This window comes from Mandrillus leucophaeus, unplaced genomic scaffold, assembly GCF_000951045.1.
Source record: "Mandrillus leucophaeus isolate KB7577 unplaced genomic scaffold, Mleu.le_1.0 Scaffold103, whole genome shotgun sequence".
Taxonomy (NCBI): Eukaryota; Metazoa; Chordata; class Mammalia; order Primates; family Cercopithecidae; genus Mandrillus; species Mandrillus leucophaeus.
This window is the reverse complement of record NW_012098432.1, coordinates 7,158,352-7,182,536: the sequence shown is the minus strand read 5'-3', so window position 1 is coordinate 7,182,536 and position 24,185 is coordinate 7,158,352. Positions and strand designations below refer to the sequence as shown.

General features: G+C 37.2%; 1 protein-coding gene across 2 annotated transcripts in view; it reads right to left on the bottom strand.

Moving 5' to 3' along the window:
- AK5 (adenylate kinase 5) overlaps nt 1-24,185 on the bottom strand; it is a 155,444-nt gene that overhangs the window by 80,285 nt on the left and 50,974 nt on the right. For both annotated transcript variants that reach the window (XM_011977935.1, XM_011977942.1), the window contains exon 6: nt 13,198-13,389. In XM_011977935.1, the coding sequence (XP_011833325.1) occupies nt 13,198-13,389 (192 nt within the window). The remainder of the gene's footprint in view (nt 1-13,197; nt 13,390-24,185) is intronic.

Below are 24,185 nucleotides of genomic sequence, written 5' to 3'. Positions count from 1 at the left end.
TGAAGCAGGGCAGACCAGGACCAATGAGTAATGTCAGAGTGAGATGCGGAGTGGGTGAGGCAAGAGTCAGACTGCAGAGTTTAGAGTTTATTTAAGAAAAGGCAGCAAGTCCCTATCTTTACCTGAAATGAGATAATCTAAATAGAAACACCTGACACACACAAGGCACTAAATAATTTTTTTTCTTTTTTTGAGACGGAGTCTCTCTCTGCTGCCCAGGCTGGAGTGCAGTGGCACGATTTCGGCTCACTGCAACATCCACCTCCCGGGTTCAAGCTATTCTCCTGCCTCAGCTTACTGAGTAGCTGGGATTACAGGCATGGACCACCATGCCTGCCTAATTTTTGTATTTTTAGTAGAGACAGGGTTTCACCATGTTGTCCAGGCTGGTCTTGAACTCCTGACCACAGGCAATCTGCCCACCTTGGCCTCCCAAAGTGCTGAGATTACAAGCTTGAGCCACCATGCCCGGTTGGCACTAAATAATTTTAATACCTACATGACAGAGGTGAATGATTAAAATAGTTTAAAATGTGTAAACCAGTGGGCGCTGCACTTGATACAGTATGTTAGTTCTTCACATCTCCTAGAAATAAATTTCTTATTTTTTAAAAAGTATAGTTAAGTATGTAAATGTAAATTAAAATGGAGACCAGACTTGAAGAATCTCTGAGCAGATAAAGCCAATTAGGTCTCATAAGTGACCTTAACTTTGCTTGATTTGCAAACGTAAATGAAACTTGTGCTATTTCTTATAAATGCCTATATTAAAGAAAAAATGAAACTTCAGGTTAACCCATCAGAAGCTGCCAAATAACTTATATAACTAAGGACTCTCCAGAAGGATAGCTCGGATAAGGCAACTGTATAATGGTAACCAATCAAATATTTTCTTTTCTTTACTTCCTTCCGTGTTTGCTCCAGAAAAACCTTCCCCTTGTGATCCCTTGCTTGATCTCCTGAACCATTTCCAGCTTGGGGTTGCTCAATTCATCAACCGCTGTTTGTGCAAATAAACTCTTTCAAATTTTATTGTGCCTCAGTTTACCTTTTAGCAGGTATTGTTGCTTCTCAATCAGCAAAAACCTCCAGGTTCACATTAACAGGCATTATCAATATATTTTATGGCTGTTTCGAGAGGGGGGTTTAACTCTACTTGGACATAAGTTCTGGTTCAATTCCTTATCATTAACTGAGGGATCCTACAAAATAGAACCTATTTCAAACCTCAGCTCCCTTGTTTACTGGCTTCAGGCTTTATGGCATGTTCCTGACCCTCTCTGAGCCTCTGTTTCTTTCATTAATTTTAAAAGACTGGAAGAATTAGATATAAGGTGAATAAAGAGTCTGGTATATTGGAAGTGCTTACTGAAAAGTAGCTAATATTATTAAGCACATTTTCTATTTTAACCGTTTTTGATAGAATTACTTGCAAATGGGCCGGGTGCAGTGGTGCACGCCTGTAATCCCAGCACTTTGGGAGGCCGAGGTGGGCAGATCACAAGGTCAGGAGTTCGAGACCAGCCTGGCCAACATGGTGAACCACAGTCTCTACTAAAAATACAAAAATTAGCCGGGTGAGGTGGCGGGCACCTGTAATTCCTGCTACTTGGGAGGCTGAGGCAGGAGAATCGCTTGAAACCAGAAGGCAGAGGTTGCAGTGAGCTGAGATTGCGCCACTGCACTATAGCCTGAGCAACAAGAGCAAAACTCCATCTCAAGAAAAAGAAAAAAAAAAAAGGAACTACTTGCAAATGTACTTTATCATATCTTTTCAAACAGAAAAAAGGATTATTTTTAACCTTTTGGTGATTAATAGGTTGCCTCGTTCATTTATTCTAGCTCCTTTCTCCTTTATCTTCCTCTATATCAGAGGCTGTAAAGCTAAAAACTCCATTTTGCAGCTTCCCCTGAAGGTAGGGGAAACACATGCTCCACTTCTGACCAATGAGACACAGGAGCCAGTCAATGAGGGAGGCAGAAGGGGTTTATGGGAAAGCTTTTGCTTTCCTAAAGACAGACAATAGCTGTGGCTTCCCAGCCCTTTACTATCTCACCATTTTTCTGTGTGGAAGGTAAATTGGATGACCAGAGCAGTGGTAGTCATTTTGTCACTATGAGAAAGCGTTAAAGATGTTGGAACAGAAAGACAGAAGGGGACTGGGTCCTTGATGACACCATCTACTCATTGTACCACCCCTAGATCATCTATTTCTGAACATATTTTTACACATGTCAAATAAACCTGTTTATTTAAGCCATAGCTATTTATTTATTTATTTATTTATTTATTTATTTATTTATTTAGAGACAGGGTCTTGCTCTGTTGCCCAGGCTGGAGTGCAGTGCTGCAATCATGGCTCATTGCAACCTCCACCTCCTGGACTCAAGTGATCCTCCCACCTCAGTTTTCCAAGTAGCTGGGACTACAGGTGTGCACCACCATGACCAACTAATTTTTTTGTATTTTTGGTACAGATGGGGTTTCGCCACGCTGCCCAGGCTGGTCTTCAATTCCTGGCCTCAAGCAATCCACTCGTTTCAGCCTCCCAAAGTGTTGGGATTACAGACATGAGCCACTGCGCCTGGCTCAGTTATTCTTTTATTGTAATGAAACAAACGTTTTATATTTGGTGAAGACCAATTATTGCACAGTGCTTTAATGGAATTATGTCCTCACTGCTACAAGATGTGCAGGGCTGTCTGCCATGAAAATAAATGGTTCCACATACACCTATAATGATTGAATTAATTCATTAATTTATTCACTCAATGAATTATTTTGAAACAGTTATTAGTAGAAAGAAAAACTGGTGATTCAACTGAATCTACTTTCTCTTTGCTTGGATTTTAATGTCACTTGATAATGCTTTAGCTTGTCAGAGTCCTGATTACATTCCTTTTCCTTCCCTATCTCCTTTCCTTTCAACCTTGCCATGAACACTATCCAAAGGGTAAACCAAAATGGTTAAACTGGGAAAATTTACGTTACACCTCAGATGCAGGTGATTTTTGAGTGCTATTTCTCCTGAGAGCACTTTTTCAATTACTCCCATGGTTGCCATCTGTGCCAGATGGTTGTAGGTCTGCCCTACGGAGAAGTAAAACCTGTGTCACTCAATCACTATCCCAGTCCAGGCCCTTGTCACGTCCCTTCCAGATGCTTCCTCCATTCACTGTTTCACACACAGCTACCAGCTTAATATTTCTAGCTGTGTCACTCCCATGCTTCAAGCCTTTCAATCTGGCACTTGCCAACAGAAAAACCCTTCCTCCTTAGCCTAGCACTTCAGTGCCTTGCTCAGTTTGATGATAGCACCTCTGTCCCCCGGTTTCTAAATTCTCAGTACTCTGTTCTACACTCATGTCCTGTGTCTGCTTATCGTGCCTTTCTTTCCTATTTCTGGGTTCCAACTCTTCCCCGTCTCTCAAGGGTCAATGTTTCCAGGAGAGCCTTCCCTAATCTTTCCAGGAAGAACTCACTCCCTGCCCTTTATTCTTCCTGGCCTGTTCTATTACTTTGGTGTGGTGGCACGTACCCCTTCCTCAGCTGAGTTCAAGTTATTTATGTTTCTATCGTCTATGTGCCTGTACCACAAACTCCCTGCAGATAGGATCGGGCTCCGCATCATCTTTGTATTCCTTGCAGTGCCTGCTGTGGTACCTTGGATATGGGAAAATGTCATGATCAGGCATGTCAACAGATAGCTGTTGAATAAAAGGAGGATCACTATTGTCTGATGAAAAGAGTGCCACGAATACATAGGCCCTCAATAAAATGGTTTGAATGAATTACTATAAAAGGACTATCATAATGGGGAAAGGGAACTGTAAGGCTTAAGGGAGACAAGGACAGTGCTTTGCCTGTCCCAGAACTGAAGGCTTGGTTTTACGTTTGATTTGTAGGACTGAGCAAGAAGGAGATAGTAGTATAGATAAACAAAAATACAAGGTCCAACAATTGGCCATTTGTAGTATAATTTCTTTGCTTCTATATTTCTGTGCTTAGATTAATCAATTTTATGAATTATCTTAATCGTTTTACATCTATTACCTAGTAAAAATTACTTTAAAAACTTCTCAATGTAATAGACCAAATATAATTAATTTTCCTATTTATTCTTTTCTAAAAAACAGAAATGAACAGATTACAGCTGGATAGAGATGCTTGTCAAATGACAAGGGCCTGGATAAAGTGTTTTAACGAACGAACAACAGAATGATCACAAAACAGCCTTTGGGGCCAGCAGTGTGATCTGGGTTGAGACTCCACCGCTCCTGTGGGATACTGGTAGGCTACACTTTCACGTGCCTTCATCTTTCTCATTTACAAAATGGAGATAACAATAGTATCTGCCCCAACAAGATTAGGTGAGAAATAATGAGTTATCACATGCAAAACATTTTTGGCTTGTTTTTTAGTTTTTTTTCTAATGTTTATTTTAGGTTCAGAGGTACATGTGCAAATTTGTTATATAGGTAATTGTAATCAATGTTTAGATCCCACTTATAAGTGAGAACAGAAACATTCTGAATAGTACTAGGCACATATTAAGCACTCAGGAATTGTTAGCCATTGTTTTCTAAGGCACCATCTATTAATAATATTTTGTTGTATTTACCTGACTGGCAAGCCTTAAATGCTTATTCTTTTTCTTTTTTTGCAGGGGGGGAGACATTTACTTTAACTATAGTGCCATCTCTCTTTAAAAGATATTGATTAATTCCAATTAGTTTGGCCTTAAGCATGAAAAAAATTTAGTCTAAGGACATTACCAAAAATATTATTTTCTTTTTTTTTTTTTAGATAGAGTTTAGCTCTGTCGCCCAGGCTGGAGTGCAGTGGTGAGATCTCGGTTCACTGCAAGCTCTGCCTCCCAGGTTCACACCATTCTCCTGCCTCAGCCTCCCGAGTAGCTGGGACTAAAGGCGCCCGCCACCATGCCTGGCAAATTTTTTGTATTTTTAGTAGAGACGGGTTTCACCATGTTAGCCAGGATGGCCTCGATCTCCTGACCTCATGATCCACCCGCCTCTGCCTCCCAAAGTGCTGGGATTACAGCCATGAGCCACCCTGCCTGGCCCCAAAACATTATTTTCTTACTTATGTTCCCAGTAAGTCTTAGTATAACATTTCAAAGTAAATGAAGACCTAACTCTGAAGTCTGGAATATTTGTTGACATTATTGTCAACATTATTGTTCTGATCACAGAGTGTCTCCTGGAGAATCAACCAGCTAAAAATATGTATGTGCGTGTGTACACATATAGAACCTGTAGGGTTGAAACAGGAGTTTTAGGAAGTTGTTAGTATGACATGACATTCAGTTACCAACTAGTTAGTAATTTTTTTTCTTTTGCTTTAAAAAATTTAAAAAGACAAGGTATTGTTGAAGAAAGTCCCGTAGAAATAGCACAGATCTTAACTAAAGTATTTATAGACAGACCTGTCAATAACAGTTCTTAGAACTGGAATTTTCTTAATGTGAATCTCCAAATGTCTTCACTTGAATTATCTCGATTTTGTCCACATTACTTGTTTTATAGTTATCATGTGAGGGCCTTGCTTTATATTTCAGCTGGTTAAAAAATTGTTCATGGGGCTCTTTGGACTCTGTTTTATGAGTGTCTGTAATAATAAAATCAACAGAAAAACATTTTACATTCTGTTGGGGGAGGAAGTTATTTCATTTTTAAAGTTCTTCCTTATTTTTCCTGTTAATACCTAAGCAAAACATCACAATAAAATATTGCATTTTTGGTGCAAGAGCTCTTCTCATCCGATGCTGACAGTAGGACTGTCATATAATCAGCAGCAGTTTCTAACTTCGAGAGAGAGATGCATTTGCTGAGTCATTTGGTTTGCTTTCTGCCTACGGGGTGTGAAGACGACTGGAAGTGAGGGAGCTTTGGGTATGGAAAAGTTGTGAGTCAGGGCGTTGCTTATGACAGAGACAGAATGCCAGAATGAGCTATAAATGTGGTATCTGCTTGTTCTTCCTGTTGTTTTGATGCTGTTCAGGAACCAGCAGAATTTGCTGCCCAGGACTGTGGATGATATGCTTTGCTATATGCGGGTTGCCATTTTGTGAGCAAATGGCTTTATCTTTGTGCTTTTATTTTCCTTTCCATCCAAAAGATCAGAAAGAGAAATTGTGATCATGGTATTTTAGCTTTAGAGCCCACAATAATGACAGTATATGAAAGTAATCAGATTCACTTTTCAATTTAGTTCTGGATATTTTAAAACCAAAATTACAAATAGGTATGTAAATAGGTAAATTAAGTGGGCAACACTGAGTAATCCCCAGAGATGGCAAGCTCCTTAGGGAAGCAACAGGACTTTTCTGAGGGCGGCACCATCTTGGCAGCTCTACACACAGTAAGATTTAATAAGTGCTTATTGCCCAGAGAATGTGATTCCTTTTAAGCTGCTCTTTATTCCAGTCAAAAATGAATACGGTATCTCTCATGTTGCTTCAGGGCTCTCACTGAGGTTCTACCAGCATCAGGTTTTTTGCCAGAAGGTACTATTTACTTAATCTAAATACACTCTGGCAACTGAAAAGCAATTTAGAGGACCATATATCCAGGTGAATACAGATATCATTGTCACCTAAATAAATATCTTCCAGAATACTTCCACAGCCTTTCCTATTTATTAACCTTTAAAAACCCTTCCTCAACTATTTTCTTAGTTACTAAATCCACCAAATAGGAATTAGTGGGAGCTTTTGCTTACATGACAATGGATGCTCAAACAGGATATAAGTGATGGTACTTAAAGGAAATACAGCTTCATTATGTCACACATTACAAACTCATCAACCCTTTACCTATTGAGAAGCTGTAACAGAATTTTCTTCCTAGTAATTTTAGGAGAATGGGTTTGTTTTGGCAATTTGTTATCAAACACGTTTGTTTGCTTTTCTCACGTTTAGGTGGGTTGCTGTTAAGTGTTTATGCTGTTTAGTTTTCTTTTCTCCTGACTGGGTGTGGTGGCTCATGCCTGTAATCCCAGCACTTTGGGAGGCCAAGGTGGGTGGATTGCTTTAGCCCAGGAGTTCGAGACCAGCCTGAGCAACAGACTGAGACCCTGTCTCTACAAAACATACAAAAAATTAAGCGGGCATGGTGGCATACACCTGTGATTCCAGCTACTTGGGAGGCAGAGGTGGGAGGATGGCTTGAACCTGGTAGGCAGAGGTTGCAGTGAGCTGAGGTCACGCCACTGCACTTCAGCCTGGGCAACAGAGCCAGACCCTGTATCGAAAAAAAAATTCTTTTCTCCTTTGGGTTATTTTTCTTCCCATTTCTACCACCTGTGCAGTGATGCTAAGTGGAGTTGGTGATAATTAACCAGTGGCTGTACATCGAGAGTTTAGGGATAAATGAACTATTATACTTTAAATGTTAGTGTTGGTTCCTATGAAATGTGAAGTCAGTTAACAAATAATTATTCAGCAGTTCTCTCTAAACTAACTTTTACTCTTCCTACTTATTTTTCCTTTGGCTAGGAGTGTCTGATGGGATGGGAATTACAGTAGATCCTTCACGACCTGGGTTTGAAGAACGTGGTCCACTTTGGTCCACCTCTGTCACTCTGAGACAGAAGCACCAACCCCTCTTCTTCCTCCTCCTCCTCAGTGTACTCAGTGTGAGGACAACAAGAATGAAGAACTTTATGATAATCCATTTCCACTTAATGAATAATAAATATATTTTCTCTTCCTCATGACTTAAGTAATAATATTTTCTTTTCTCTATCTTACCTTATGGTAAGAATCAGTACATAATATGTATAACATACAAAATATGTGTTAATCGGCTGTTTATGTTATTGATAAGGCTCTGGTTGACAGTAAGTTATTAGTAGTAGTTCTGTTTAGGGGGAGTCAAAGTTTCAAGTGGATTTTCAATTGCACAGGGGCTGGCACCCCAAACCTTGTGTTATTCGAGGGTCAACTGTGCATAGTTTCAGTGGTAAATCTGAAATGCATAATGCAGGGATTCTCAAATTTGAAGGAAGTGATATGGGGCAAATGAAGCAACTGTAGTGTGAAAGGGGTTATCTGGGACTCGGGGGCAATGTCTGGTAATAAACAATGGTGTAGTTTGACAGGACTATGCTCTCTCTGTCACTCGTTTCCCAATACTGGTGCTGGTTTGTGATGAGTGTTTCCCAATCCGCAGCAAAATTAGAAAAATAAGGCAAGTATTGGGAGTTTTCTTCTAATGCTTTCACTTTGTAAAATTGAAAAGCCATCTTGCCCCTACTTAAAAAATATTTTTTTTTTCTGGCCTAGTAAGTACTAAAATTAGGGAATCATTGGTCTATACAGCCTTGTTAAATGCCATTGTAGCCCTCCTCACATTCCTCGACCACTTCCCAGGAGGTGAACAATAAATAATCCTGATTTTAACCTTTTTTCAGCCTCTGCCTTTCCTGGCTGAAGAGATTTAGTTGGTAAACCTGGGTATGAATTAGTAGGCCTCTTCATACCTCCTGTTACCACAGCTTACCTCTGATTTCAAGTTATACTCCTACAAAAAGTCCAAAAGGAAAATGACCATTTGTTTACTTCACAGTCTAAAGCTAAATATGGATTTTAATGATTATTACCAATATTCAGTAGTATTTGTTTAATGCACATAAGTGTATATCCATTTCCCTGGTGAATTCCGTGTTTTTCTGGCTGAATAGAACATTTAATGGCAAAGAGTTTTGAATGCATTTTGGAAAAATAACATATACATTGCATCTGAACTTTTCTTTTTGCACAATTTAAGAAGATCTTTTTCTTTAAAAATAAACAAAATTGCATATATTTTTTAAAAAGTTCATCAAACTTACAAAAACTTGACCTGTCTTAATTAATTCTGCTTCTTAAAAAAGGGTTCCTGAGAGGGATGAGGGATCAAAGACTACACATTGGGTACAGTAAATACTGCTCAGCTGATGGGCATACTAAAATCTCAGAAATAACCACTAAATAACTTATTCATGTACAAAAAATATAAACTAAAAAAAAGAAAAAAAGTGTTCCAACTTGGTGAGACTGATTGAAATGAAGACCAGTTGAAAAAAAACTTTTACAAGAAAGATTAAAAATGATCATGAAACACACATTTTATTGGAACTTTAAAAATCTATAAAAGGGAAATTATTATTCAAGAGTTACACAGTTTCAAGTTCAAGTGCTCTAAAATGTCAAGAGACACAGCTTACTCAGCAATACTAAAAGTAGCTTTCCTTGATCCAGCAATACCTAAACTACCAGAAAAATCTTCTGACAAACATTGGGAACTCACAGCCTCCTAATCTTTAATTACAAGCATAAAGCAGTAAAAGATGTATTGAGGAATTATATCCGACCTCACGGTAAGTTAAAGACAACATATAAATATGTCTGAGAAAATTCTATGAAGTAGTCTTTAACATACCAGCCTTATGATTTCATATTATTTTCATTCATACTTGCACACATGACTGCACATGGACATGTATAATACAAGAATAAAAATGAAGAAGTTCATGTAATGGGAACTATGTCAGTAAGATACAGTATTCAAGCAACAGCATGTTTTTCTTGGCTAATCTGATTAGGTTTTCTCTTTACACTGGGTTTGTTCTCTAGTCAAATCTGCCAACAGATGTAGTCAATGAAGTAAACAAGAAAAAAGAGTGGAATGACGTCTGTTACTATACAGACACTGCCATTATATAGCTTGATTACACAGACAATATAGAAGCTAAAGGAGACACTGAGTCAAACTTATAACTGATTAATAGACACCTTTAAAGAAAAAGGTGAATTATGTCTAAAGTTTTTACAACCTATTCATTTTGGATTTCTTCAATAACCTATGTATTGGAGAAAAGGCAACAGAGTTCCCTCAAAGAGCACAGAATTGCTAGTGGTTACTGTAGGTTCTAAAAGATGAGCATTTGTTGGGGAAGGAAGAGAGACGAAGAAATATAAAAACTGTACAAGACTATCAATCATGTCATTTACCCTTACAACATTCTAGACACCATTTTAAGCTCTTGACATCCATTTAATCCTCACAATCACGCTGAGGTAGGATTGATGATTATACCTATTTTACAGGTAAGGCATATGAGTTGCAGAGCAGATAAGTAACCTGCAGGAAGTCACACAGGTGGTAGGTGGTGCAGCTGGAATCTGAATCAGGCAAAGCGGCTGCATGGAGCATCTTAAAACACGCCCTCTGCATTACCATCATCTACCATGTTATGTATATTCTCTCATTTCACCCACACAACAATATTATGAGGTAGGTAACACTGTCTCCAATTTACAAATAGAGAGATCGAGTCCTAGAGGCTAGTACCTTGTAGGGGATCATGAAATTATTAAATGGCAATGGAACTGAGATTCCAAGTGACAGGATGCAGACACCAAACCCCCAGAGAAGAGGAGTACCAACATGAAGTTTCTCAACTGTACTAAACAGGGACATGGTCTCTGTGGCCCTTAAGAACTCTGTGCAGAGATAAGTGATTAATGCTATTGGAGTGTGGAGACAGTATGTTCTATTCACCACAGGGAATTCCAATCCCTAAAACAGTGCATGACATATGTGAGGACACCCTGCACATTTTTGCACTTAATAATTCATCACAATTATCACATATAATAACTCAACAGTCATCACACTTAATAACTGATTGTTTAATCTCTTTCTTCACATGCTGCAAGCTCTGTTCATTTCCTGGAGCTTACTATATAGTGAGCAGGTACTGTTCTAGGTGCCTGCAATATGTCAGTGTCAAAATAAAGATCCTTACCCTTTGTTTACTTAGCTCTGCACCCCTGTCCCCTAGCAGAGTATCCTGGTTTTCAGTAAATATTTACTGAATGAGTAAATGAATGAATTAGGAGGGGCAGGTAGGAGAAAAGGGAAAAAAAACTACAGAGAAAAGGAAATATTTGGGTTTTATCTATTAATCCCCAGATTTTTATTAAAATCTTAACATGCTTATTATTAATATAAATGACCATTTTTATTATTTAACTCATCTTTAAAAGCAGAAGTGTCACCAAATATATTTTAATTCCAGCAGTAAACTATGATCCAGGTTCTAAAAGAGGACACGTGTTTTGCTTCTTTGTCAGACAATTTTTTCAAATTACATTCCCCAGAGCTTAGCCTGTGTTTGCGTTCATTGCTTTCCAAAAGGTGACTTTACTAGGCAAGTTTTATCTCAGTAATTAGAAGCATTTATCTTAAAGCTCATTTGGTTTTAGCAGTGAGGTTACAGGCTGTCATCCACATTGTTATTGACTCCTTCAATTAGAGGCAATGGCATTTCACCTCCATGCAAAATATTAGTAAATTAACAATCTCCACTCCGCATTCATTTGAGAAATCTGCTCTGCTTGTGATGACGAATGTGACAAGCAGGGAGTAATCAGAGACACTCTGGTAACACCTTTGAGCCTTGCAAATATCAATTAAATCTGGCCTTGCACCTTACAGTTGGGGTTTGGTTTGTAGGGCAAATTTCTTTTTTTATGATACAATGTGGAAGTTAGTGTTGGTAACTGGTGAGAAAAACGAACAACAGCCTATAATCCTAGCACTTTAGGAGGCTGAGGTGGGCAGATCATGAGGTCAGGAGTTCGAGACCAGCCTGGCCAACATGGTGAAACCCTGTCTCTACTAAAAATACAAAAAATTAGCCGGGCATCTGTAATCCCACCTACTTGGGAGGCTGAGTCAGGAGAATCGCTTGAACCCGGGAGATGGAGGTTGCAGTAAGCCGAGATCATGCCATTGCACTTCAGCCCGGGCAACAGAGCAAGACTCCATCTCAAAAAAACAAGACAAAACAACAACAACAACAACAACAACAACAACAAAACCCCAACAAAACATAGCCACAGAAGCATCCACCCTGATTTTCCCAAATCTTTTCAATTACTCAATGCCTGCTTTAAATCAAAATATGAACCGTGGCTTGTGAACAATTTCCAGATCAGATTTACAATTCTGCGACATGACAACTTTGACTCAAAGAGCAAATCATGTTGAATATTTCTTTATGGTGCCAAAAAGATTGCAAAGAAATTATTTTTCAAATGTCATGTCTGTCTCTTTCAGGCCCGAGGGCATCCTAGTCTAATGAAGAGAGTTTTAACCCAGAAATTGTTAAGATCACAGGAGCTCTCTGGATGGGCTTCAGCTGGTTTACCTAACATTTGTGGGAAAAAAGTCTTTATGTGCTTTTTATTGCAATGGGCATGGATCGCTTTGATTAGGTTCTCTACAGAGGCTTGTAACCCAAGTAGACAAAACTCTTTGGTCCACTGGCCCGGGTCCAAGGGCTGAGAGGAGGATTCTGCCAAGGTCTGCCACCATCCAGCTGTCAAGGAGCTGCTGTGGTTTTAGTGTCTTCTTGCATAAAGTGCTTTCTTCAGATGACCCATTATCCTCTTTGTCTCCTCCACACTTTCATACTGGAATCTGATGTTGTGATGATCATAAATTTAGCTGAACCTTCACCTCTAATGTTCTAGATTCTAAAAACTGTACAAACTAATGATTCAGTGTCATCTTTCATTGGCACACTGAATATCATCAGCCACAAAACAAACTAAAATTTTAGGAAAACATTAATATTTGCATTGCATCAAAGGAGCAGAAGGGTGACTACCTCCCATTTTGACACATTATCACTTCTTTATGACAAGTCAAACCCTTAGGAAACTTTTTCTGTGAAGTCAGAATCTCATTTCTTTATGTAGTACATTATGACAAACAACGCTTAAATCTATCATCACCCCACATCAACTGTCTGGTTATAAGTCTATCAATTTTGTTAGGCTTCCAAAGACAGACAGAAGAGTGGAGAGACTGGACAAATATCGCTTACAATCACCCAGACAGTTATTTTAAAACATTTTTTTACTTGAGGACTAAAGAATTTTGGTCAAGGTTAAAATTTATCTTCTTTCATAAAAATCAATTAAATTAAAATGAATGTTTTTAAAAAACATTATGGCTTAAAAAGGCAAATCAGGTCAAAATGATACATTTTTTTTCCCTTGGTTCTGTACCCCCAAAAAGCCACTTTTTAAGGTAAAGAGGATTTCTACATGAGAACATAGGCTAATGAGAGATCTGAAAGAGCGTTCTTGTATTGGACTTGTAAAACTTGAGCTAACTTACTGTCATGATGAGCCCCTTTTCCTGGAAGTATTTAACCAATGGAGCAGCGTTCTGCTTGAAGTTCATTAGTCTCCTTTGGGTAGCTTTTACATTGTCGTCTGGTCGGCCCTGCTGTTCTGCACGCTTCAGTAATCTTTCTTTGAGTCTCTGATTAGCACAAGCCAGGAATACCACCAAGTCGGGGGTACAGATCTGTGGAGAGCATCAACAAACAGAGAGGTATTCAACATGCCAACCAATGCATGTGGGCAGCTGCATCCATTTCCTGTTGTTCTGTGGAGGCTGCCATATATTTGGCCCTGTATGTTTTTGCCAGTATATTTCCAGGGCTGCCGCTCTACCCAAGGCTAGGAGCAGCCTTTCCCACTGTAGTCCATGTAAATAGCATTCCCTAACTCATGTGGCCATATGTAGTAGCCAACACTTTTTATACATGCTCAAATAAGTTTCCAAGTTGAATTAAGAACAGTCTCAGCCAAACTTTGCTAAAAATATTGTATATGCGACTTGATTTTAGAGGGGAGGAACTACTGGGCCATAGGTGTTCTCTACAGTAAATAAGTACTATTGCTATGATTACTATTTGGTACCATTTAAAAATTATCTACTGTATGCCAGGACCAATGCTATTTCCTTAAGATATTGCTGGCCGGGCGTGGTGGCTCATGCCTGTAATCCCAGCACTTTGGGAGGCCAAGGTGGGTGGATCAGGTGTTTGATACCAGGCTGACCAACATGGTGAAATCGTCTCTACTAAAAATACAAAAAAAATAGCCGGGCGTGGTGGTGCGCACCTGTAATCCCAGCTACTCAGGAGACTGAAGCAGGAGAATCACTTGAACCTGAGAGGCAGAGGTTGCAGTGAGCCAAGATCGTGTCATTGCACTCTAGCCTGGGCGACAGAGCAAGACTCCGTCTCAAAAAAAAAAAAAAAAAAAAAAGATATTGCTAAATTTTACAACAATCTGCAAAGTAAATGTTATCTCCATTTCATAGATGAGCAAACTGAGGCTCTGAGAAATTAAAGTACTTGTCTGAGATCACATGGTCAGTAAAGTAAAAGTTAATATTTGAACTCAAGTCTGTCTGGTCTAAGGCCTCTATTCCTTTCACTATCACAAAGTACTGAAAGGCCCAAAGGTCTTCATAAATTTCAGAAAATACTGAGGAGTGGCATGAAAAGAATCTATGAAGTAAAAAGTTTCTATGTAACTAAATTAGAACTAGCATTGCATTTTAAAACGTAACGTGACTATATGAGGTGAATGTAGCTTATAACTGAGAACAGGAGAAGGCAAAAAGACAGTTTGCATAGTGGTTTGAAGCAATAATCTCCAAAGTGTTTTACTGCATCTTCACATTAGTAAATGTTTTAAGCATATACCCCCAATTACTTATTAATTTACTAATTATGCATGTACATATGATATGCATGTATTACTATACTAGTACAGAATGCACATTGTAAAATATACACAAAAATACAATCTTTAAAGTATGGGATTCTACCATTGTAATTTTAATGATTTTTTTCCCATATCACAGTGGTTTGCTTTGTGCACTCTGGAGACCACTAGTTAAAAAATGGACTTGGGTTGATTCCAAGTCTTTGCTATTGTGAATAGTGCTGCAATAATCAACCCAAATGTCCATCAGTGACAGACTGGATTAAGAAAATGTGGCACATATACACCATGGAATACTATGCAGCCATAAAAAAGGATGAGTTTGTGTCCTTTGTAGGGACATGGATGCAGCTGGAAACCATCATTCTCAGCAAACTATCGCAAGAACAGAAAACCAAATACCGCATGTTCTCACTCATAGGTGGGAACTGAACAATGAGATCACTTGGACTCAGGAAGGGGAACATCACACACTGGGGCTTATCACGGGGAGGGGCCGGGGGGAGGGGGGAGGGATTGCATTAGGAGTTATACCTGATGTAAATGACGAGTTCATGGGTGCTGACAAGTTGATGGGTGCAGCACACCAACATGGCACAAGTAACAAACCTGCACGTTATGCACATGCACCCTAGAACCTAAAGTATAATAATAAAAAAAAAAAAATGGACTTGGGAGGCTGGGAGACAAGGATTCCAGTTTTTTTTTGCCCCAGGACTTACCAGCTGAACGATAGGCACATAATTTAATCTTGCTAAACCTCTATGTCCTTATCTGTCAATAGAGATACACGAACCTGCCTCCTTGAGTTATTATGAAGATTAAATAATATAAAATACACAGCATGTATGTTTCATGGCAAGTGCTCAATACATTTTAGCCACAGTACTATCTCTTAGTTTTCATGATTCTGTGTGGCTCTGGTTCTCCTTTAACTTCTTATTTTTTATTTTGTTGTTTTGTCCTCTGCTCACATTTGTTCCTCCTCAGATCCCTGAAATGGGGGTGTTTTCCAAGGCTTAGATCATACTCTTTTCCCTCTCCAGGTTCTCACTCTTTCCGTGTCCTTCTACTGTTTTGGTTTCAGCCACTACCTTTAGCTGATAAAGTTCAAATCTCCACTGTCAGCACTGACTTTCAATAGCACCCCAGTTCTATATTTTCAAATGTCTATGTGACAGCTCTATTTATGTCTGAATGTTACCTGTGACTCGGCAAAAATTAATTTCAGCAACTTCCCACCTAAATAAAATCTCATCTTATTTATTTTTACTGGAGTGTTGCTACAGTGTCCTAAATCTCTTAGCTGGAAGACTTAGTATCAATTCTAACCCTTACTCATCAAAACTTCTGTCTATCCAAGTTATCACTGCTGCCTATTGATTTTGTCTTTAAAAAATTGTTCAAATGACCAGGTGCGTTGGTTCATGCCTGTAATCCCAGCACCTTGGGAGGCCAAGGCAGGCAGATCGTGAGGTCAGGAGTTCGAGACCAGCCTGGCCAAAATGGTGAAACCTCATCTCTACTAAAAATACAAAAATTAGCTGGGTGTGGTGGCGTGTGCCTGTAAGTCCCAGCTACTCAGAAGACTGAGGCAGGAGATTCACTTGAACCCGGGAAGCGGAGGTTGCAGTGAACTGAGATCGTGCCATTGCACTCAAGCCTGGGCGGCAAGAGCAAGACCCTGCCTCAAAAAAACCAAAAAAACAAAAAAACATTGTTCAGACATCTCGTCTTCCAATTCTCACTGCCACTGTGTAAGCGCAGGAATATGCTAGGAAAGGTGATTAGGAGCGTGGATTGTAGAATCAGACAATCCTGGGTTTGAATCTAGAATCTGCCTTCTATTAGTTGTTTGGCCTTGTGCAAACTGTTCAACCCCTTTGAACCTCAGTTTTCCCAACCGTAAAGTAAGGAATAAACTCCTAACTCAGAAGTTAGTATTTCCCAATTTTTAAAAAACATGCAAATCATTTTTGAGAAACCTTAAAAAATTAGAAAATCACTTGTAATATTTGTGTGATATATCATAAAGAGATTATGTGAAGTTAAAGTTTTTATTTTCATCAAATATTATGTTATAAAATTCATAAACATAATTATCAGTAACATCCAGCTTCAGCCACTATAATAAAAGATATAATTTAAATTTTACTTTAAATAAATTACATAAGAATTTTATTGACAAATAAAATGATATATTGTGCTTGGTTTGGTGATAACGTGTATTAAAACATAAGAAAAAACTAACTCAGCATTGAATGCAGATAAAAACTTCTTGCATTTTTACATTTTTGCATTTTGCACTGAAGTGTTTTACTTTAATACATTTTGTGTTTGTTTTAGTCTGTTAATGTAAGTGCTTATCTTTCCTTGACAGAGTAAGGCCATGGATAGCCTTCTACACATGTGTGATTACTACAATGATTACAATCATCACTATAGTCTGTCTTTTACTACAGGTATTGGCTTTTGAAATACTAGCGACAGCTTGAAATTTATGTGGTTTTTTAACACTTTGAATAAAATTGCATTTTGTTTATGTATGTTTTTAGTTAGACTTTTTCCAAGCAGTTTTCGGTTTACAGAAAAATTAAGTGGGATATATAAGATTTTTGATCAATAAATGCAACTTCAGGTCTGAAAAAGATGACCTTGAAATGAATCTACTAAGCTAGTGAATGTTATAACTGTGATTAATTTGCTGTCTTTCCTTAGTATAAATTAATGCCTTATGACTAGTTCAGTGGAAACCTTACAAGCCAGGAGAGAGTAGCATGACATATTTAAAGTGCTAAAGGAAAAAAATACCATTACCCTGGAATAGCATATCTAGCAAAAATATCCTTCAAACATGACAGAGAAATAAAAATTCTCCCAGGCAAACAAAAGCTAAGGGATATCATCAACACCAGACCTGTCCTACAAGAAATGCTAAAGGGAGTACTTTAACCAGAAAGAAAAGTTAGTTAATGAGTAATAAGAAATCATATGAAGGTACAAAACTCACTGGCAATAGTAAGTACGCACACAAAAAAACACAGAATATTATAATACTGTAGCTTTGGTGTGTAAGCTACTCTTATCCTAAGTAGAAAGACTAAATGATGCACCAGTCAAAAATAGTAACAACGACAACTTTACAAGACATAAGATATAAATAAAAACAACAAAAAAGTTTAAAAATGGGGGGATGAAGTTAAGGCATAGAGTTTTTATTAGTTGTCTTTTTGCTTGCTTGTTTGTTTATGCAAACAGTGTTGTTATCAGATTAAAATACGGGTTACGGCCGGGTGCGGTGGCTCATGCCTGCAATCCTATCACTTTGGGAGGCTGAGGTGGGCAGATCATGAAGTTAAGAGGTTGAGACCATCCTGACCAACATGTCGAAACCTTGTCTCTACTAAAAATACAAAAATTAGCTGGGCATGGTGGCGCGCGCCTGTAGTCCCAGCTACTCGGGAGGCTGAGACAGGAGAATCACTTGAACCCAAGAGGCGGAGGCTGCAGTGAGATGAGATCGCGCTACTGCACTTCAGCTTGGCAACAGAGTGAGACTCCGTCTCAATAAATAAATAAATAAATAAATAAATAAATAAAGGGTTAAAAAATAGTATTTGCAAGCCTTATGGTAACCTCAAACCAAAAAACATACAATGAATACACAAATAAATAAAAAGCATGAATGGGATTGGTGCCCTTGTAAGGCAGAAACCAGAGACTCCCTGTCCCTTTCACCATGTGAGTGCACAGAGATAAGACTGCTATGAACCAGGAAGCAGGCCCTCACTAGACACCAAATATGCCAGTGCCTTGATCTTGCACTTCCTAGCCTCCAGAACTATGAGAAGTAAATTTCTACCGTTTTTAAGCCTGGATAAATAGATAAATAATATACGACTGGGAATTTAAAAAATTAAAATACAAAATAGCCAAGATCACCACAGCAGGTAGGTATAATCAGCTGACTGCTCCACCTCAGCCATAAGCACGCTCATGGGATTCCTTGTAACCCCCGCATAGAACCATGTATTACGGCCTCATGTTCTCCAATAGTGCTCCATTTTAAAGGGAAAATATACTTAAACTGTTTATGTTTTCCCCAAACTTTAGTAGCAGACATCATTCCATTTTAAAAGATGTGAAGACCCTGAAAGTTTTTAAGAAATTCACTGTGAAATGTTGAGAAGTATCAGCAAACAAAATAGTGGTCATAGGATCCTTGGCATCCTTTTCCTTAGTGTATGTTCTCAAAATAATATGTGCTGATTGAATGAGTGAATAAATAAATTACAAAACAACACCACCACCAAAAAGTGAGGCATCACTTTTGTCTACACGGAAGTAAACTTTCAAATTGTTGATATTGTTTCTCCTGTGGAAACAACAGTCAGTCTTTTTTTCTTCTTTCATTACCCAGGCAACTCAATCTTCCTCCGTTCATTTTTAAAGCCTTTACTTGAATGACTATTCTGTTAAAAAGAACCTGTGACTGCCTTTGTATAAGCAAAGACATATTCATTGTGTCAGACCGCAAAGTGAGCTCATTTTAATGCTCCTTGTTCTTAACTGTCAGTACTTTTGACTGTCCTATTCTTTATGAAGAAGTGTTAGAGGGTCTAGACTCCATAATTCAGATCAGCTAAACTGTCAGAAACCGGAAAGTAAAGTACTAAAGAAAAGAGAAAATCACAGTTGAAACAAAAACTTTCTAAAAAAGGAAAAAAGACAGACAACTGTCTTCACTATCGTTTAACATGGAGACAATTGCTGGGCAGAGCTTTCAACAGATCACAGGGATAGGGGACAAAAAGTGGTATATGGGGCCCACCCAGGGGAAGAGGCTCTAGAAAGTAACCACACCAAACCCCACCCCCAGGCTTTTGCTGGAACTCCAAAATGGTATACTATCAAGAGTATGTGACTATCAAGAGTATGTGTGAACCACCCTCAGATAACTAAATTTCATTTAGGATACCCTCAAACTTTTATCGTATTAAGGGGATTGAATGTGTTTAACAGAGACAAATGAAAAGAGAACAAAAAGGACAAGTCAGAAGAAAATAATCCAGAATGAAGCAAAAGAAGAAAAAGGTAGAAAAAATATGGAAAGGAGCAAAAGAGACACCTGAGACATGGTTAGAAGGCTCTAGGAAAAGAGAAAATGAAGAAGCAATATTTGAAAATATAATACCTAAGAATTTTCCAAACTGACAAAAGTCATCAAATCCCAGATCCAAGAAGCAGTATAAAAACCAACAATAATAAACAGAAAACTCAAACCTAAGCACACTATAGTAAAACTGAAAACCTAGAGAGACCAAAAAAATCTTTAAAGCAGCCAAAAAAGAAGTGAGAGATTATTTTCAGAGAAGCAACAGACTGACAGCTAAATTTTCAAAAGAAACAATGAAAGTCAGAAAACAATGACATGATTTCTTTCAAGTGTTGATATTTAATAACTGCCAACCTACATCTCTATATCCAGCAAAAAAAAAAAAAAAAAATCTTTCAAAACTGAAGACTAAATACAGCTCCAAACAAATGAAAACTGAGAGAATTTGTCATCAGAAATTCTAGAGTAATTAAAACATCAAAGAGTATTCTTTAGCTAGAAGAAAAATGATCCAGGATAGAAACTTGGCCCAGAAGAATGAATGAAGGGCAATGAAAATGGTAAATATGTAGGTAAACTTAAATAAATATTAACCTTATAAAAGAATAGTAAAAGTATCTTGTGATATTTACAAACAAAGGCAGCACATAAGTCATGAGGCAGGTAAATGAAGTTCAATTGTTCTAAAGTCTTTTACTTGTTCAGGAAGGGTACTTTTGCCACTGTAAAAGTACTGATTTCTATGAGACATTAATAAGTTAATGATGATATGCCATAATTTCTAGAACAGGAGTGGGTAAACTCTTTCTGTAAAGGACCAGATGGCAAATATTTCAGGCTTTGCACACCATATGGTCTTGTAGCGTGCAAGTAGCACAGACAATAGGCAAGATAATGGGCATGGCTGTGTTCCAATAAAACTTATTTACAAGGACAGGCAACCAGTAGGACTTGGTACATGGGCCATAGTTTGCTGACCCCTGCTCTAGAATAACCACTAAAAAAGCTGTCAGTCACATAAGATATAATTAACTAGCACGGGGGGTGGAAATTAAAAAATAAAAATTGTTTAACTCAAAAACGTAAGAAAGGAGAGAAGAAACACAAAACAAGTGGAACAAATAGGAGGTAAATTATAAAATACTAGAATTAAACCCAAGTATATAAGTAATTACACTAAATTTGAACAGAATAAATATTTTAATTAAAAAATATGGACTGGATAAAAACAAAAACAAAACTGAACTGCCTGCTGTTCATAAGAGTGTGTTAGGCTGGGTTCTCCTGTGCGGGATGCCTCAGGGCAGAAAGCCAAACATACACCTTGAGTCACTGCACACTACACTGGCACAAAGTTAGTCACAGCAAAAATGACCAAGTAAAAGGTGGACTCAGAGGTTATGAGGTGGGGCCTCAGAGGTGTTCAATATAGCAGTACACTTTTAAGACGCAAAAAAGCTAAAGGTAAAAGGATGAAAAAACATACCATGAAGACACTAAACAACAGAAAGCTGGTAAAACTATACAAATATCAAACATAGCAGTATACCGTAGGGAGAAAAGTATTACCTAGAGCTAAAGAGTGCCATGTCATTATGATAAAAGGTTTAATTATCCAGGAAGAAATAATAACTTCTAATTTGCATGACCTAGTAAACTAGCTCAAAGTATTTAAAGCTGAACTTGAACAGAATTAAAAGGAGAAAGTCACAAATCCACAATCATAGTAGCAAATTTTAATGTATCTTTCTGAGCAACTGATAGAATAAGTAGCAAAAAAATCAGTAAGCGTATAGAAGATTTCAACACAATTGACAAACCAATATTTACCTATAACACTGCAACAACCCAGTTGAGGATAAAGTCTTTAAAAACACACAGAGAAGTTGTTATAGAAGTTGAGCATATTCTGAGCCATAAAGGAAGCCTCAACAAGTTTGAAATGATTGAAATCATATAATCATCAATGGCGATAGTAGAAATAAGCTCTGCATAAATAATAAAAATATAAAAATAAATAAATAAATAAATAATAAAAATATAGCTAGAAAGTCCCCATGTACTGAAATTAAATGATAACTCTAATATTAATATATTTCCTGGGTTAAAAAATCACAATGGCAGAAAATAATATTTTATATTAAATTATAACAAAATTATGACATTCTAAAACATTTGCAAGGTTGAAATCAGTGATCTATACATGTAAAAATGGTTAAAAAAAAAAAAAAAAAGAGAAAAATTTAGACCTTATAAGGTCTACTAAAAAGTAGAAAGAAGAAAAGATAAAGAATAGAAATTAATAAAATATAAAATAAACATATTATAGATAAGGGGTTGGTTCTTTGAAAAGACTAATAAAATTGATAATCCCCGGTAAAACTTACGAAGAAAAACAGAAAAGGCACAAATAATATTGAAAATAAAAATAAATGAATCTCTAAATATTCTATAAAGTTTAACATGCTAAAAGAGGATATTAAGAATAACTTTATGAAAACAATTTGGAAATTTTATATAAAATGAACCGATTTCAGTGGGACATGGCAGTGCATGTCTGAGTCCTACCTACTCAGGAGTCTAAGGTGGGAGGATCACCTGAGCCTGGGGAAGTCAAGGCTGCAGTGAGCCATGATGGTGCCACTGCACTCCAGCCTGGGTGACAGAATGAGACCCTGTCTCAAAAACAAAGAACAGATTTCTAGAAAAACTCAACTTCTCCATATTGACAAAAGAATAAACAGAAAGCCTAAATAGTCCTATATTTATAAAAGATATTAAATTCATAATTCAAAACTCTCACAGAAACAAAACCCCAGACCTAAGTGGCTTCACTGGTGAAATGTACTAGAAACCAATCTAACAAAAGCCTTCTGTAAAATACCAAAAAAGGGAATACTTTCCAATTCATTTTATGCAGCCACCATAATCCAAAGCCTGAGAACAACATTAGAGGAAAAAAAAAAATTTTAGGCTGATTTCACTCATGAACATAGACATAAAAATTCTAATAATATAGCAAATGAATCCATCAATATGTAAAAAGGATTATACATATCATGACCAATTTAGATTTAACCCATGGGTGAAAAATTGATTTACCTTTCAAAAACCAAGCATTATAGTTTATGAAGTCAATAAAGGGGAAAATCATTTGATAATCTTAATAAATTAATAAGTATGGAAAAAGCTTTGGTAATATTTAACATTCATTCATAATACTATTATCTAACTAGGAATTCAAGAGGTCTTCTTTCATGTGACAAAGAATAAATTCACAAAATGAATATCAAGCATCATACTTAATTGGGAAATGTTGAAACCTTCCCTTCGAGATTGGGACTGAAACAACGATGCTCATTATCAGCACTTCTAGTTAACATTGTAAAGGATATTTTAGACAGTTCAATAAGACACAGAAAAGAAATAAAACACATGGTTGGAAAGAAAGAAATACGATTGTCATTATTTGCATATGATATAATTGTACATATAAAAATTTAAAAATTTAAAACTATTAGAATATGCAAATTTAGCATGGTCTGCATAAAAGGCTAATATACAAAAATCAACTTTATTTCTATGTACTAGCAACAAATAACTTAAAATTGAAATAAAAATATTAAATTTTAAAAAGTCATTTAATTACCTAGGGGGAAAATCTAATGAAGGATGGTAGAAAAACACTATACTAATCTTGGTAGACATTAAAGAAGACTTAAAATGAGGCATGTGCCATATTCATGGATGGAACACTTAATGTCATAAAATATGTCATTTTCCCCCAAATCGATCTATAGATTCAATGTAATCCCTAAATTCCAACAGGTTTTCTGGGGAGGGATACAGAAATTGAAAAGCTGATTCAAATTTATTTGGAAATGCAGAAAGATCAAGAATAACCAAGGTGATCTTCAAGTCAATCTTGAGGAAAAAGAATAAAGCAATAAAACTTATTAAAGATAGTGTGGTATTGCTGTAAGGAAAATGAGTAGAACACTGGAACAGAAGACAGAACCTAGAGACAGATTCACTGCCCAAATATATGGGCATTTGATTTATGGCAAGGGTGGCTCTGCAATGCAGTGGGGAAAGGACAGTTTTTTCAACAAATCGTACTGGGTAAAGTGGATGTCCATATGGAAAAAAATGGAATCCCTACATTATATGATATGCAAACAATTCATTCTAGATGGATTTTCAGATCTAAATGTGAAAGACAAAATGATAGTCTGGAAGATAATATATAAGAAAATAGTTTCTGTATCTTAGGGTTGGTAGGGATTTGTCAAACAGAACCTAGAAAACTCTAACCATAAAAGAAAAGTTTGATAAAATTGATTGCTTTAAAATAGAAAAAACACTCTTATTATTAACTACTCCATTAAGAGTAAGAAAATGTCAGCTACACAGGAGAAGATGTTTGCCACATGTATAACCAACCTCATTCCCTCCCTTCACTTTTG